The sequence below is a fragment of the Salmo trutta genome, chromosome 4, assembly GCF_901001165.1.
Source record: "Salmo trutta chromosome 4, fSalTru1.1, whole genome shotgun sequence".
NCBI lineage: Eukaryota > Metazoa > Chordata > Actinopteri > Salmoniformes > Salmonidae > Salmo > Salmo trutta.
Window position 1 is genome coordinate 23,421,989 of NC_042960.1, and position 15,444 is coordinate 23,437,432.

At 42.8% G+C, this 15,444-nt stretch overlaps 1 protein-coding gene across 6 annotated transcripts in view; it reads right to left on the minus strand.

The window, feature by feature from the left end:
• Positions 1–1,030: 1,030 nt before the first annotated feature.
• The window catches only part of LOC115192090 (thyroid hormone receptor alpha), an 86,916-nt gene continuing 72,502 nt past the window's right edge, over positions 1,031–15,444 (minus strand). For all 6 annotated transcript variants that reach the window (XM_029750213.1, XM_029750210.1, XM_029750211.1 and 3 more), the window contains 7 exons: positions 10,330–10,391; positions 9,297–9,418; positions 8,663–8,810; positions 8,301–8,506; positions 5,928–6,074; positions 4,948–5,206; positions 1,031–4,578 (listed from right to left, as the gene is read on the minus strand). In XM_029750213.1, coding sequence (XP_029606073.1) covers positions 4,328–4,578; positions 4,948–5,206; positions 5,928–6,074; positions 8,301–8,506; positions 8,663–8,810; positions 9,297–9,418; positions 10,330–10,391 — 1,195 coding nt within the window. In that variant the 3' untranslated portion in view covers positions 1,031–4,327. The remainder of the gene's footprint in view (positions 4,579–4,947; positions 5,207–5,927; positions 6,075–8,300; positions 8,507–8,662; positions 8,811–9,296; positions 9,419–10,329; positions 10,392–15,444) is intronic.

The following is a 15,444-nucleotide window of genomic DNA, read 5'->3' on the forward strand; positions in this document are numbered from 1 at the left end:
CGTTTCTGGGCTTTATTGAGATCAATCTGTCAGACAAACATCATTTCACCCCGGAAGTGTGACATCATCCAATATCCATCCATCCAGTTCACAAATATGCAGAACGACACTTATTAGTGCACAACATTTTCAGTCTGGTACTTTTCCATTTCTCCAGTTCATTTCTCTAGTTCAACCGATCGCTGCCCGCACCCGCCCGCCCGTCTAGCATCATTACTCTGGACGATTCTGACTTAGAATATGTGGACAACTACAAATACCTAGGTGTCTGGTTAGACTGTAAACTCTCCTTCCACACTCACATTAAGCATCTCCAATCCAAAATTAAATCTAGAATCGGCTTCTTATTTCGCAACAAAGCATCCTTCACTCATGCTGCCAAACATACCCTTGTAAAACTGACTATCCTACCAATCCTTGACTTCGGCGATGTAATTTACAAAATAGCCTCCAACAATTTACTCAGCAAATTGGATGCAGTCTATTACAGTGCCATCCGTTTTGTCACCAAAGCCCCATATACTACCCACCACTGCGACCTGTATGCTCTCGTTGGCTGGCCCTCGCTTCATATTCGTCACCAAACCCACTGGCTCCAGGTCATCTATAAGTCTTTGCTAGGTAAAGTCCCGCCTTATCACAGCTTACTGGTCACCATAGCAGCACCCACCCAACTACCTCATCCCCATGTTGTTATTCATTTTTTTGCTCCTTTACACCCCAGTATCTCTACTTGCACATTCATCTTCTGCACATTGTCCAGTGTTTAATTGCAAAATTGTAATTATTTCGCCACTATGGCCTATTTATTGCATTACCTCCCTAATCTTACTACATTTGCACACACTGTATATATATGTTTCTATTGTGTCATTGACTGTAAGTTTGTTTATCCCATGTGTAACTCTGTGTTGTTTGTGTCGCACTGCTTTGCTTTATCTTGGCCAGGTCGTAGTTATAAATGAGAACTTTTTCTCAACTGGTCTACCTGGTTAAATAAAGGTGAAATAAAAAATAAAAAGTATATATATTTTTTTACATTCCTCATGACGACATATCATTCATGTACCTGGGATTTCCTTTCCTCTCTAAGTGCTACTTTTGCTTGGGGTTTGATTGGATGTTCAGAGGGGAGCAAGACAGCCATGTTGTGGGGAGGAAGGAGTTATGGGGAGGTTAAAGCGAGTGAGGGCAAAGCATGAGATTGTCTTAAAGGGGAGGGTGGAGATTGGGGCTAGTTTCCTGGACCCAAATTAAGCCTAGTCCTGGACTAAGAAGCGTGTTCGATGGAGATTCTCCATTTAAAGAAGTTAATTTGTGTCCGGGAAGAAATGTGTTAAGTTCTAGAATGTAGATGATATTCCTGGTTTAGTAGTGTGGTTAGTTAAGGTGGTGCAATAGAAACAGTGTGGAGAATGGAAGCTGTGGGGGTAGCGTGGAAGGACATACCTAAGATAACATTTGTCGGTTGATTGTATCCACACTGTCCTGGCACGAGGATGGCCAGTGAGAGCCTGAGGATCCATCAGCTGTGCTGGTGTGATTGATGGTGTCTGAAGGCAGTGTGCGCTGCGGTGCTGGTGAGTCTGATTCTGTGTGAGATTGTCAGAAGTCTGGGGACCACTGGCTGTGTGGAAAAGCTCCCCTTTCTTCTAGATGTTGTTAATCACGACCCCTCTGGGGAACATTTCCATGTCGTTCACAGTTAAAGCCAACCCTATTCTACACCTTATCCAAACCAACCGTCTGGTCAAAGCCTGGCTCGTTCACAGTGATAGAGTTGATTATCATTATGCTGCATATCTTCTATGTATCCTTTATTTAAGCATTAAAGTCACAATGAGATCGGCATCTCTTTTTCAAGTGAGCTATATCACATCTCTGCGCATGTGTTTGAATGACATCCTATTTTCTAGGTTCCTTTAAATCCCCTTGTGGTAATACTGAGAGTGTGTGTGTGTAGTGACAGAATGTTAGGCACCGTGCTGAAGCTAGGGATTAGGATAAGACTGCAGGAGAAGGGAGGTATAGCAACAGAGGGCATATATAGGAAAATACAGGGGGAGACATCACTTTAGTGCAAAACAAATACCTGTCAATGGCTTTGAAGGAGAGGGGAGGGGGACATGTAGCGAAAGCTCATAGCTGGCTGGGTGTAGGATTGGATGTGTAGGGAGGACAGTCAGAGTCATCTCAAAGGCTTTGTGGCTCTCTGGGGCAACCACTTTTCACACTTTAGGGGAAAGGGGGTTGCTACTGTGAATGATGCTGTATAAAGTACGTTATGTGGCAGGTTGCATCGGCTAGGACTCTCGGTCTTGTCTCTGGACCTGCCACATTGAGAACCAGGGTTTCCATCCACAGGTGAATACTGCTGAACTGAGTTAAAGACTGGAGTCTTTTTCGTGTTTTCTTACCACATTAACAACGCTTTGGCCTGGCCCGTCCATTGAGCTCATTTGGCTTCCAAGGTGTACTGTCTGTCTTTTCCTCCAAAAGAAAGTTTCCTTTGAGTTTGTCATCAGACAGAGAATATTTATACCACCAGTGGGTTTGTTGTTTGTCCTGTCTTGAACATACATAGGGGAATCCAGTATGAGACTTGGTCCTGTGTGATAAAAATACTTCAAAAAGAAAAGTGTAAAAGATCTGCGGCCTCTCACAATTTCAGGGGTCATAGAACCATACTGAACGGTGTTGTAGGGGACCAAACAGGTCCATATTGACAACTGTGGAAGTGTATTTGTTTTGCACTCAGAGGGGCAGCTGCACTGACATGAGAGGTGAGGTAGAATCTGTCAGTGACCCCTCCCCCCCCCAGTCCCTCAACCAATCCCACATCAGAGGGGGTGGGAGTCCTGTGTGATGGGCAGGGCAACATAGAGGAGACACACACAGTCTGCAACCAGGAAGTGCAGTGCAGCCCAGCCCAAACGGGAGATGTAGTGGAGGTTTAGTGGATGTAATGGAATGACGCAACCTAGGTGAGGATCAACTGTCATATGAAGTAAAAGAACAGCAAACTATTGTTTTCACACAGAGAGAGGTATGTATAGGAGAGGTACACATATACACAGGTAGACAGTTATGTTTACTGTATATATGTATATATGTGTATTCAGCTAGACAGGCATGTATATATACATACGGGTTAAGAGAGGTATGTATATGATGAGAAGTATATGGAGGTAAACCAGTGGGTATTATGCAGGTACAGAGTTACATGTGCATGCAGGTAGACCGGTGTACTGTATACATGCAGTAAGATAGCTATTCAGTACTTGTATGTGTGAGGGTAAAGGGTTGCGTATATAAATGCAGGTACACTTGCACCATTGCACAACAAATGTGATATTGTTTGTATTCATAAATAGGTATGTGTGTTTGCATTGTCATAAAGGGAGGTATATGTGCAACTCTGTGTAAATGAGGTAGGCTCACGAGTACACGTCTTGGCTAGGAGGAGTTTGGGCTGCACATCAGGGGTGGAAGGGAAGAGTCCAAAAGAGAAAAGTGTGGGGGTACACTTGGTAACTGTCCCAGTGGAGGCTGGTGAGGAGGCTGGTGAAGAGGGGAGCTGGTTGAAGGGTGGAGCCCCCTGATGGAAGCTTGATTGTGGGACAAAATAAAGTAGCTATCTGCCCTCCTCGAGTGATGGGCAGCTCTGAAAAGCTATGTCAGTCCATGTACTGTATGAATATGTTTGTCTATAGTAGTGTGTGTGTGTTAGGTGAATGTAGATGTACATCAGTGGCTGTATGTGTGAGGTTTGATTTTGTAAAATTGTGTGATTGTAAGTGTGTATGTATGTGTCAACCATCTGCCTCTCAGAGTGATTGCCTTCCACTAACACAGAGCTCCACCAGTACCAGTACTCCAACCAGACCTCGGTGGTTTGGTTTGCATACATGTGCACCAGGTGTATAACAACACAGGAGCAGCACACCGCTCAGGGCTGTTAGCTTCTCTGTTAGATAGAGACGCACAGCGCGGTCATAGACCATCAACTCAGAGAGGGGGGGCCCCGCAGCCAGAGAACCCCACTTTAGAGGGGGGCCCCACACCCCAACTCAAAGTGGGGCCCAGCAGCCACAAGAGCCCCAAGTGCAGCCAGGAGGGGACAGAAACAAATCATCAAAATGGCTATGCAAAAGAAAGCCTTTTTCTTTTTCTCTGTGACTTTTTTCTTGGTGACTATCCGTGTTGCTGGTGGTGATATTGTGTTTCACAAAATGAAGAAAGAGGCCAATTTTTACTCCTTTTCTTTTCCCCTCATTATTCCCCCCTCTCTCTTCTATCTCTTCCAGGTCAAAAGTCAGGGGTCATCTCATACTTCCTGGTCCTCGAAGACCTCCAGGAAGAGCGGAGGGAAGAGTTCGTTGGGACACTCCACCTTCATGTGGAGGAAGCGGCTGGCGTGGCACGCCCCGATCATCCTCAGGTCCGTCACCTTCATCAGCAGCTTGGGCCAGAAGTGGGGAATGTTGTGCTTGCGGTGGTTGATGTAGTGCTCGAAGGCAAGCAGGTACGTCTCCTGGCACTTCTCTATCTTATCTACCGACGTCAGGCCCGAGCGATCTGAGAGGAATGCAAAATACATACCATTAAAGACCAATAATAATAATAATAATAATAATAATAATAATAATAATAATAATATAGAAATGGTAGAGATATTGAAGCTTGTTCATAAAATGTTACAAACATAGGGAGACCTTCAGTGTGTTCATACAGCTGTTCTTTGTTCATAAAGTGGTTATGTCTGTTCTTAAAGTGGTTATGTCTGTTCTTAAAGTGGTTATGATCCTCTGTCCTTCCATCTGTTAATAGAGCAGTTGCGTTTGTTCATAGAGCTGATATGTCTGTTCAAAGCACTTATGTGTTTTCATAGCTATTATGTATGTTCATAGAGTTGTTATAACCTTTCACAGCCTCCTGGCTCCTCACCTGAGCTCATGAGGAGCACAGCCTGCAGCAGGGCCACCTCCGAGTCGTCCAGGTTAAACTGCGCCAGACTCTTGCCCAAATCAAAGATGGCGTCCGACACCACGCCCAGCCCACCATTCTTCAGCTGCTCCCTCTTCACCGCCATCTCGCCGCTCAGGGTAAGCGTCTCGCTCTCTGGGTCGTAGCGCACAGCGGCACGAAGCGACATGATCTCCATACAGCAGCCTTTCAATAGGATGATCTGGTCCTCACAAGGCAGCTGGAGGGAGGAGAGGGAGACTGTTAGAGTGTACACAACATAAACACAATCAGGTCATCCCATGGCAGTGAGGGGCCTGAGAGGAAACCTATAGTCAGCTGAAGTAGAAAGCACTTAAGGTTAACACACACACACACTGCAGGTCTCACAAGGTAACTATAGGGCATATGTACATTATACACAGCCTGGGAACAAACTGACAGAGATCATGTTACTAAATATCCAGTAATTCTAGCAGCTAACATAACCACAACAGTTCGCGACATTATTCCTCTGCTGGCTAGTGAGACAGTTATTTATAATGATAGGCCAGCTACAGACTACATAACTGGTGAATCACAACCTTTCGGGACTGTCTGTCGGAGACTGTGGATGACGGTGAGTACTGTGTGTGTGTGTGTGTGTGTGTGTGTGTGTGTGTGAAACAGCAGCATTATGTCCTCATTATAGAGCAGTATGAGTCATATAGAGGAGGCAGTGGTGAATATACAATATAACAAGTGTAATAACGCACACACGTAGGAATGAACAGACAGACACACACACCATAACAAACAGTTCTGCTGAAGGAGGAGAAACAGGAGGAGGTAATCACAGTCAAGTGTGTGTTGATGAGCCCCATTAGAGACTCACAGGGCCAAATGAGGACACAGGACAGAGACCGATACACACAAACACACAGGCACACACGCACACACTACACAAAGCACTTTAAACCCACCTCTGAGAACATGGTAAGTTTTTTGGCAAAGTCGACGACACGTGTGATGGCGGGGGTGATGATCTTGGTAAACTCGCTGAAGGCCTCCAGATCTACCTTGTCTCCGTCTGGGGTGGGAGCCCCGGGGGACTGACCTATGTCCTCAGGCTGGGGACACAAAGATGGCGTCTAATGAATAGTCCCACTGGGCAAACACATTAATCAACCTTCTGGTTTGAAATTTCGGTTGTCACCAGACCTGGGTTCAAAGTTATGCTCATTTAAATATTTTGTATTTATATACTTATTTTCATTGCATTTGAGTATTTCCAAATAATGTGGCAGAAATAAACTACTTCCATTTGAAGTATTTTTAAATGATTTCCTATAAATAGCCTACTAATTGAAACTATTTGTAAATAGTTGTTTCCAAATACATTATTTCAAAACCCCCTAGGACCTAACAGACCTGGGTTCAAATGCATGGAGTATTTAAAAATGTGTACTTGAAAATAAACGTGTGTGTATTTGAGTACTTTCCAAGTGTATTTCCAAATACATCCCAATATTCCACTACCTTTATTTTCAAATATACAGAAGCAGTCAAAAGTTTGGACACACCTACTCATTCAAGGGTTTTTCTTTATTTTTACTATTTTCTACATTGTAGAATAATAGTGAACACATCAAAACTATGAAAACAACACATATGGAATCATGTAGTAACCCAATATTTTTTTTAACAAATTAACAAATATTTTATATTTGAGATTCTTCAAAGTAGCCACCCCTTGCCTTGGTGACAGCTTTGAACACTCTTGGCATTCTCTCAACCAGATTCATGAAGTAGTCACCTGGAATGCATTGTAATTAACAGGTGTTCCTTGTTAAAAGTTCATTTGTGGAATTTCTTTCCTTCTTAATGCGTTTGAGACAATCAGTTGTGTTGTGACAAGGTAGGGGTGGTTTACAGAAAATAGCCCTATTTGGTAAAAGACCAAGTCTATATTATAGCAAGGACAACTCAAATATGCAAAGAGAAACGACAGTCCATCATTTCTTTAAGACATGAAGGTCAGTAAATGCGGAAAATTTCAAGAACTTTGTTGATAAAACCATCAAGCGCTATGATGAAACTGGCTCTCATGAGGACCGCCACAGGAAAGGAAGACCCAGAGTTACCTCTGCTGCAGAGGATAAGTTAATTAGAGTTACCAGCCTCAGAAATTGCAGCCCAAATAAATGCTTTACAGAGTTCAAGTAATAGACACATCTCAACATCAACTGTTCAGAGGAGACTGCGTGAATCAGGCCTTCATGGTTGAATTTCTGCAAAGAAACCACTACTAAAGGACACCAATATGAAGAAGAGGCCAAGAAACACTAGCAATGGACATTAGACCAATGGAAATCTGTCCTTTGGTCTGATGAGTCCAAATTTGAGATTTTTGGTTCCAACCACCGTGTCTTTGTGAGACGCAGAGTAGGTGAACGGATGATCTCCGCATGTGTGCTTCACAGTGCAGCCTGTTTTGTGTGTGTGCGCGTGCGTGTGAGTTGATGTACTGAGTGAGTGAGTAAAACGATGTACCGAGTGAGTGAGTGAGTGAGTGAGTGAGTGAGTGAGGTGATGTACTGAGTGAGTGAGGTGATGTACTGAGTGAGTGAGGTGAGTGAGGTGATGTTCTGAGTGAGTGAGTGCGTGAGATTGTACCAGTGCTCCTTCTGTTATGCTTGTTTTCGAGGCTGTTGTTATCAACACCTCAGATATGCACTGGATCAATCCATTCTGAGCAGATCCACGTCGACTTTACTTTCAACAATAAAACCATTTTAACATAGCCTCTGCATGCTATGTCTCCTTGGCCTGGTTGCCAGGCAACAACTGTTTGGACCTCAGCGCCAAGGCAACCATCACTACGGAGACACATGTGTATGGGGGAATTACTTTCCTCTCAGAGGGGGCTACGTAGAATTGGTTGCTATAGCAACAGGGCAGATTCAGTAAGTGCTTTTCTGAATGGCATTCCTACTGTTAGTAGGAATGCAATGGAGCAATGTCTCCCCACAGGAGGTGGCATTCCTATGTGACAAGCAGTCCTCAACCAATCATTGCAGATTACATAAAACAACAATCTGACATAAAACAATGAGTAAGGAGATGTGACTTGTGCAATTCAGCCAGTGAGTCAAACCTCCATTCACGAATTGGTGAATGGACCATTATTCACCAATTCGAGATTTTTAATTTACTGAGTAAACCGAGTACACCCACAAATATACCTGGTGTTGATTAGTTTAACTTAGTCTCGCTTAGCCCTAGCCTATCTTATTTTAGCCTAGCCTATAGCCTAGCCAACTTTAGATTAGCATAGCATTAGCCTAGCATCTCACCAGGAACTTGCGTTTCTGTTTCCAGTGGGAGCCCTGCGCGTTGGTGTGGTGGTGGGCCTCTGTCACATGACGGATCAGCTCCCACTCCGAGCTGTCAGGCTCTGGACGCATCTGTAGAGTCTTCACGATCTCGTCCTTCTTCCTCTTCTCCCGGTTCTCCTCAATCAGACGACGCTTGGCTACCCGCTTAGAGTCGTCCAGCACCACTAAGGACACAAACAGAGTTGTTTTGTGAACCTGCTGTATTTCAGTACTAAATGTAGAAGTAATGGAAATGTAAAGCAGTGAGAAGGTAGATGTGATATATTGTGAAATATATGGTTGACACTTATGGTTCCACACTCATGGAGTGTGACACTCACGGTCCATGGCCATGCCAACTTCGATGCACTTCCTGAAGCGACACAGTTGGCACTGGTTCCTTGTGATCTTGTCGATGATGCAGCAGCCATCGTACTTACAGGAGTATGCCGGGTGAAGGTTCTTCTGGATTGTGCGCCTGAAGAAACCCTGTGGACATTGCTTGCATCAACTTAGTTATTTCAAAGTACGTTATCAACATAATGGCGTTATAATATCAACCACTTTGGTAGTTTGTTAGCTTAGGGGCTAAGTTTACAAAAATACAATTGGTTCTGCAATGTTGAAAATTCCATAACAAGGTGTGGAGACCAAAGTTTATTTTTCAATTTCAACTTATTTATCGAAGAAATAGGGAATTCTTTAAGAAAAGTGCAAGGGTGACAATATACGGTATTTGGATGCAACTGTATATATTTTTTAAATGTCACTAATATATGTCAATTTTGCTATAATTGTCGATAGTTAAATTAAATTATTAATATACACAGTTAAATAACACTTCCTCCTTTAATGCATATACAAAGTAAAATCAGGTTATTCCCTAGTAGTTACTGTGGAATGCCTAGGTCATATAAAATGTTACCAAACCAGTCCTTGAAGTCCTACAGGCCAGTCATGGGCCATGTCTCTCACCTTGCAGCCCTCGCAGGTGATGCAGCGGTAATGGTAGCCGGTGGCCTTGTCTCCACATACCACACACGGCTCATCCTTCTCCAAGTAGCTGGGGATGTATCCCGGGACAGAGAGGTTCAGTGCTGAGGGAGAGATGGAGAGGAGGAGGAGAGAGGAAGTGGAGGAGAAAGAAAGAGGAGGAAAGAGGGAGTAGAGGAGGAAGAAGAGGGAGTACAGGAGGAGGAAGAGGGAGTACAGGAGGAGGAAGAGGAGGAGGACAGAGGCAGCAAAGGAGGAGGAAAGAAAGTGGAGGAGAAGGGAAGAAGAGGAAGAGGGAGTACATGAGGAAGAGGAGAGGGAGGGAGGAGGTGGAGAGGAAGAAGAGAAAAGTGTTAGCATGGGAGCAACAAAAGCACATGTACAGGAGAAGTGTGTATGCGTGTGTTTGATTAGGTCTGTGTGTGTCTTGTGTGGGCACACACACACACACACACACACACACACACACACACACACACACACACACACACACACACACACACTGACCTAATAGCACTCAAGGGGAAATCCTAAAGTTACTCACCACCTAAAGTATTCAGAGTAGAGAAATACATTTACTGCGTGGTGGTGCCAAGACTACACAGCTAAACATATTTATTCCTGACAATTCTAACTTGGAGTCCCTTCTTTTCGAACAATCTACTTAAAATAAATGGTTTCTCTCTCCAATTCATCTCCTGAAACGCGTGCCCGCGTCAGTCTAAAACACTGAAAGCAATTCTTTGGCAGATTCTCCACATACTGTAATACACCATATGGTTTAAGTAGAGAAAATACATATTTTTTAAATGATTTCACTGACCAGCTAGGAATGCTGTCGTGTGTATAAAACTCGCCCCTCATAAAAATACTTTATACAAGGGTATCCAAAGCATGTGGCTGAGTGGCTAGAGAGTAAGTGCTTGGAATAGCTAAATGATACAAAAATGTGTAAATGAGCATTGACTTGTCATTAACTGAGGAATAGTGGCCAATGGCTTGTACATGAACTTACCAGACATGCTCTTCAACGAACATGTGCTGTTCTTTCTCTTCCTGTTTGGTCCATTGGGCCACCTGGGGGGGGGGGGTTTAACTTTTTAATTCAAACATACAGCCAGCACGTTAAAAAATAACATTCCAAAATACAAGCCGCCACCAACCGTCCTGTAACCAAAAATCCCACCACACCCCAAAACACGATCAAAACAAGACAACTACAAAGCAGGGCAGCCATACAAATCTCTTCACAAGCTGACTACCATTTCATTGACAGGACAAACTACCTCCCATCCCCCAAACAACATACTCTTCTGAAAATCCCCCAATGTCATTCAGTTACTAGGCTCACAGTAACCTGGTTCCTATACGTAATCCACATAACATGACCATCTTAGTGATCTAACAAAACATACACCAGGCATACAACATCTGGACTACTGCCTGAAAAGACATGAGTGAGTGAGTGAGTGAGAGAGAGACATTAGAAACAGAGGGGGGAGCTAGAAAGAGAAATATGTGCAATTGAATCACAAAATTCATCAGACAAAGGTAGTTTCCGCTTAGAAAATGGAGGTTTCCAAGCACACACCACACACATTACCATCGGTTGATACCCAATGTTACAACACATCTATTTGGGCATTTCTGTTTTATTTTAACATCAAAGTCATTGACGTGTGCTGCTGCTCCCCTTAGGAGGAGCTGTTTTCTTTAGCCTGGTCAAGCAGGCTGACCACTGCACTCACGCTTCCTTTCACTTCACTTGTCAGAAGGGAAGCTATCGCAGATCAGGCTAGATTCATAAGGACAGAGCTCTTTCTCTGTCCTGGACGGGTCCCTGTGTCTTTCTCTATGCATATTCTCTCTGACATGGTCAATATAATACACAGTCACTCCCTAACAACACCATTCGTTTTTGGCTCTTTCATTCACTCAGCCTCAAGGGTTCTGTGGTTATGTGGAGGGGGACGTGCCAGGACATTCACTTAACCATGCTCGTGCACACACACCACGTACACACACATGTACAGGCGTCACAAGGAGACTAATTCCCTTGACACATCATTCATCCATGTATGACAGTTTTACAGATCAACCTCCGTCAAGTATCCCTAAATTGTGCTTCATTTAAATTACTGGTCTATCTTTATATAACATCAAGTTACAGTTGAAGTGAGAGTTATGATTGGCTTACGGCACATTGCCTTCAATGTGAGTTCAGTGATTCTCCATCTTCTCTCCTCCTCTATAGCCCTCTCCGTCCTCTCTCTACCTGTCCCTTCTCTACCCATTTCTCCATTCAATCTCTCCTGGTTCCCTCTCTCCCCTTCTCCATCAGAGATATGTTATTCCCAAAATGGTTTATCCTCCTTTTCAAATGTGAAACTTGGCATTGGCTGTTATATGCTCACACGCACACACCTGTTGATGCAGTAGGGTTGCAGAATATGCATGACTGCAGTCTGTATATCCCCCTGAGAGATCTGAATAGTATATCCTTCCAGAGCGATCCTCTCGGTACAATATCTGGGATGCTGTGATGTTGGCTGGGTGCTTCAGCTCTCACTACTCTCGCTCTCTCACATTCCCTCCCACTCGCTTTCCCTCTCCTTTTCTGGAAGGGAGTATGTTGCTTTGCTTTCACTCTCCCAACCCCTCTCCTTCTCTCTCTTGCTCATGCTTTCATCTGTTGATCCCTTCCCCATGATGACAGCCAATTAGTGATAACTAGGGATGCACCTATATGAAACATTTGGCCGATACCCATAACCGATATTAACATTTTTAGCGGCCTTAAGCATTCTAGTACAATTAAATAGTTTAAAACACACACAAAAAAAGTTATTTGCTGGCATTTACGTATGTCCGCATTACCAGTAACACATAATCAAAACCTATTTCTTTCACTTACTTGCTGTGCTGTTTCATTGTTCATTTGTTCAGTCTCAACCAGGATTTCATCATACATGTCAAGCAGTGAAGTTTCAGCTCTGTCTGTCCGTGGCCTCTTTTCCTCGGTGCACACTGTGTCCGTTTCCATCTTGTCCAGCAGTCTAACATTTCACGTAAACCTTGTTTGTCTGCATCAAAGTAGCAGTCCTTGTACCTAGCGTCGAGCATGGTGGCGACACAGTAGAGGCTCAGAGAGAACGCCACCGAATCGCTTGTTCACAACCTCTAGTAGATTACTTTTATAAGTTAACTCGACGGTCTGTGTTGGCATTTTTGTTGAGCAGGCGTTTCAATGCCATGACAGGGTATCATGTCTGCTGCAGACGCAGTTGAGCTTATTTCTCGAGTCAGACTCCTTTGAATAGAGATAGGAGTTTCAAACATGTTCTCAAATGCCATTGAAATGGCAGCAGCGGTATGAGGACCAGCACATTCTTGAGTATGCAATACGGCTTTCCTCAGTAGGAAATCCTCGTCGACCCACTGTGCTGTCAGACTCAATGCTCATGGGGCTGACATCACTGGTCCAAATGTCAGTCGTGAAGCTAATAGCAGTGACGCCCATAGCAAGTAGCTCATGGATGTGAGTTTCAACAATACTGTGTAACTCCGGTAGGGCAACATCTGAAAAATAGCGCACTTGGTAGTGTGTACCGGTGCTCTACCAGTCAGCGAAAGCCAACATTACCCACGACAAAGAACGGTTGATTGTCAAGGGCAACGAATTCCATTATCTTGGCGTTAATGGATTTTGCCTTTGAGTCGTCTTGCTGAAATTTTCTTACTCTTTCAAATGACTGCTCGACTTGTTAACTGCTCGATCCACACAGCAGACATTGTGGGCTAGGTTAGGCATGCTGTGTTGTGCATGCAGCGCTATATTTTACGTGGCGTCATTACGTCATCTACCTACGTTATATAGGTATGCACGTCAACTTTGACATCGGTTTTGCACATCAGCGTTAAACTAGACATCGAGCCGATGCCGATGTTGGCATTTTAGCTAATATCGGCCAATTCCGATATGCTTACCGATATATCATGCATCCCTAGTGATAACTATCACCTCATGTGACAGAGCTTTAGAAGAAACCTCTGTCTCTCTCTGTTCCATCCTTCCCTTCTCAAAATCCCTCAGTCCTCCCCCTCAGAATTACTTGATCTTTAATCCCAAATCACAGAGGCTTTGCTTATGTAATCATGGAGATTGTAGAATACAATGGGACCCATAGCTACCATGTTGTGACATTTTTATGCAACACCTTGTAAGTATTCCAATGATTCTCTTTGAATGGTGTTACAAAGGAAAATAAAATAGGTAAATGTGTTTGATTGATCAATAATATAAATATGTGTTTTATCAATTGCTCTTAGTTCTCAGTGTTTTGAAATTCACTGCTGGTGTTGAATTTAGAGAAACCAAACTGAAACACAAGCAGTTTTTTATATATACACTGAACAAAAATATAAACGTAATGTGACAATTTAAGATTTTACTGAATTACAGTTCATATAAGGAAATCAGTCAATTGAAATAAACCAGTCAGTATGTGGTGTGACCATCATTTGCCTCATGCAGCGCGGCACATCTCCTTTGCATAGAGTTAGTTGACATTGGAGGCAGCTTATGGTAGAGAAATGAACATAAAATGATCTGGCAACAGCTCTGGTAGACATTCATACAGTCAGCATGCTAATTGCACGATCCCTCAAAACTTGTGGCATTGGGTTGTATGACAAAACTGCACATTTACAGTGGCCTTTTTTTGTCCCCAGCACAAGGCGCACCTGTGTAATGAGCATGCTGTTTAATCAGCTTCTTGATATGCCACACCTGTCAGGTGGATGGATTCTTTTGTCCAAAGAAAAATTCTCACCAACAGGGATCTAAACAAATTTGTGCACAAAATTTGAGAGAAATAAGCTTTTTGTGCATATGGAACATTTTGGGAATCTTTAATTTCACCTCATGAAACATGGGACCAACACTTTACATGTTGCATTTATATTTTTGTTGAGTGTGTATATACAGTACCAGTCAAAAGTTTGGACACACCTACTAATTCAAGGGTTTTTCTTTATTTTTACTATTTTCTACATTGTAGAATAATAGTGAAGACTTAAAAACTATGAAATAACACATATGGAATCATGTAGTAACCAAAAAAGCGTTAAACAAATCAAAATGTTATATTTAAGATTCCTCAAAGCCCTTTGCCTTGATGACAGCTTTGCAAAGTGAAAACATGTTTTTAGAAATGTTTGCAAATGTAACGAAATACATAAATATCTAATTTACGTAAGTATTCACACCCCTGAGTCAATACTTTGTAAAAGCACATTTGGCAGCGATTACAGCTGTGAGTCTTTCTGGGTAAGTCTAAGAGTTTTCTACACCTGGATTGTGCAACATTTGCCAATTACTATTTTCAAAAGTCTTCAAGCTCTGTCAAATTGGTTGTTGATCATTGCCAGAAAACCATTTTCAGGTCTTGCCATAGATTTTCAAGTAGATTTAAGTCAAAACTGTAACTCAGCCACTCAGGAACATTCACTGTCTTCTTGGTAATCAACTCCAGTGTAAATTTGGCCTTGTGTTTTAAGTTGGTGTCCTGCTGAAAAGTGAATTAATCTCCTAGTGTCTGGTGGAAAGCAGACTGAACCAGCTTTTTCTCTAGGATTTTGCCTTCGCTTCATTCACTTTCTTTTTTATCCTGAAAACATTTCAGGTCCTTAAAGATTACAAGCATACCCATAACATGATGCAGCTAACACTACGCTTGAAAAAGTTAATTGCTTTGCCACATTTTTTGGAGCATTACTTTAGTTCCTTGTTGCAAACAGGATGCATGTTTTGGAATATTTTCATTTTGTACAGGTTTCCTTGTTTTCACTGTCAATTAGGTTAGTATTGTTGAGTAACTACAATGTTGTTGATCCATCTTCAGTTTTCCCCTATCACAGACATTAAACTCTGTAACTGTTTTAAATCCACCATTGGCCTCACGGTGAAATCCCTGAGTGGTTTCCTTCCTCACCAGCAACTGAGTTAGAAAGGATGCCTATATCTTTGTTGTGACTGGTTGTAGTGATACACCATGCAAAGTGTAATTAATATTACCATGCGCAAGGGAATATTCAACGTCTGCTTTTACATTTTTTTTATTTATCTAAC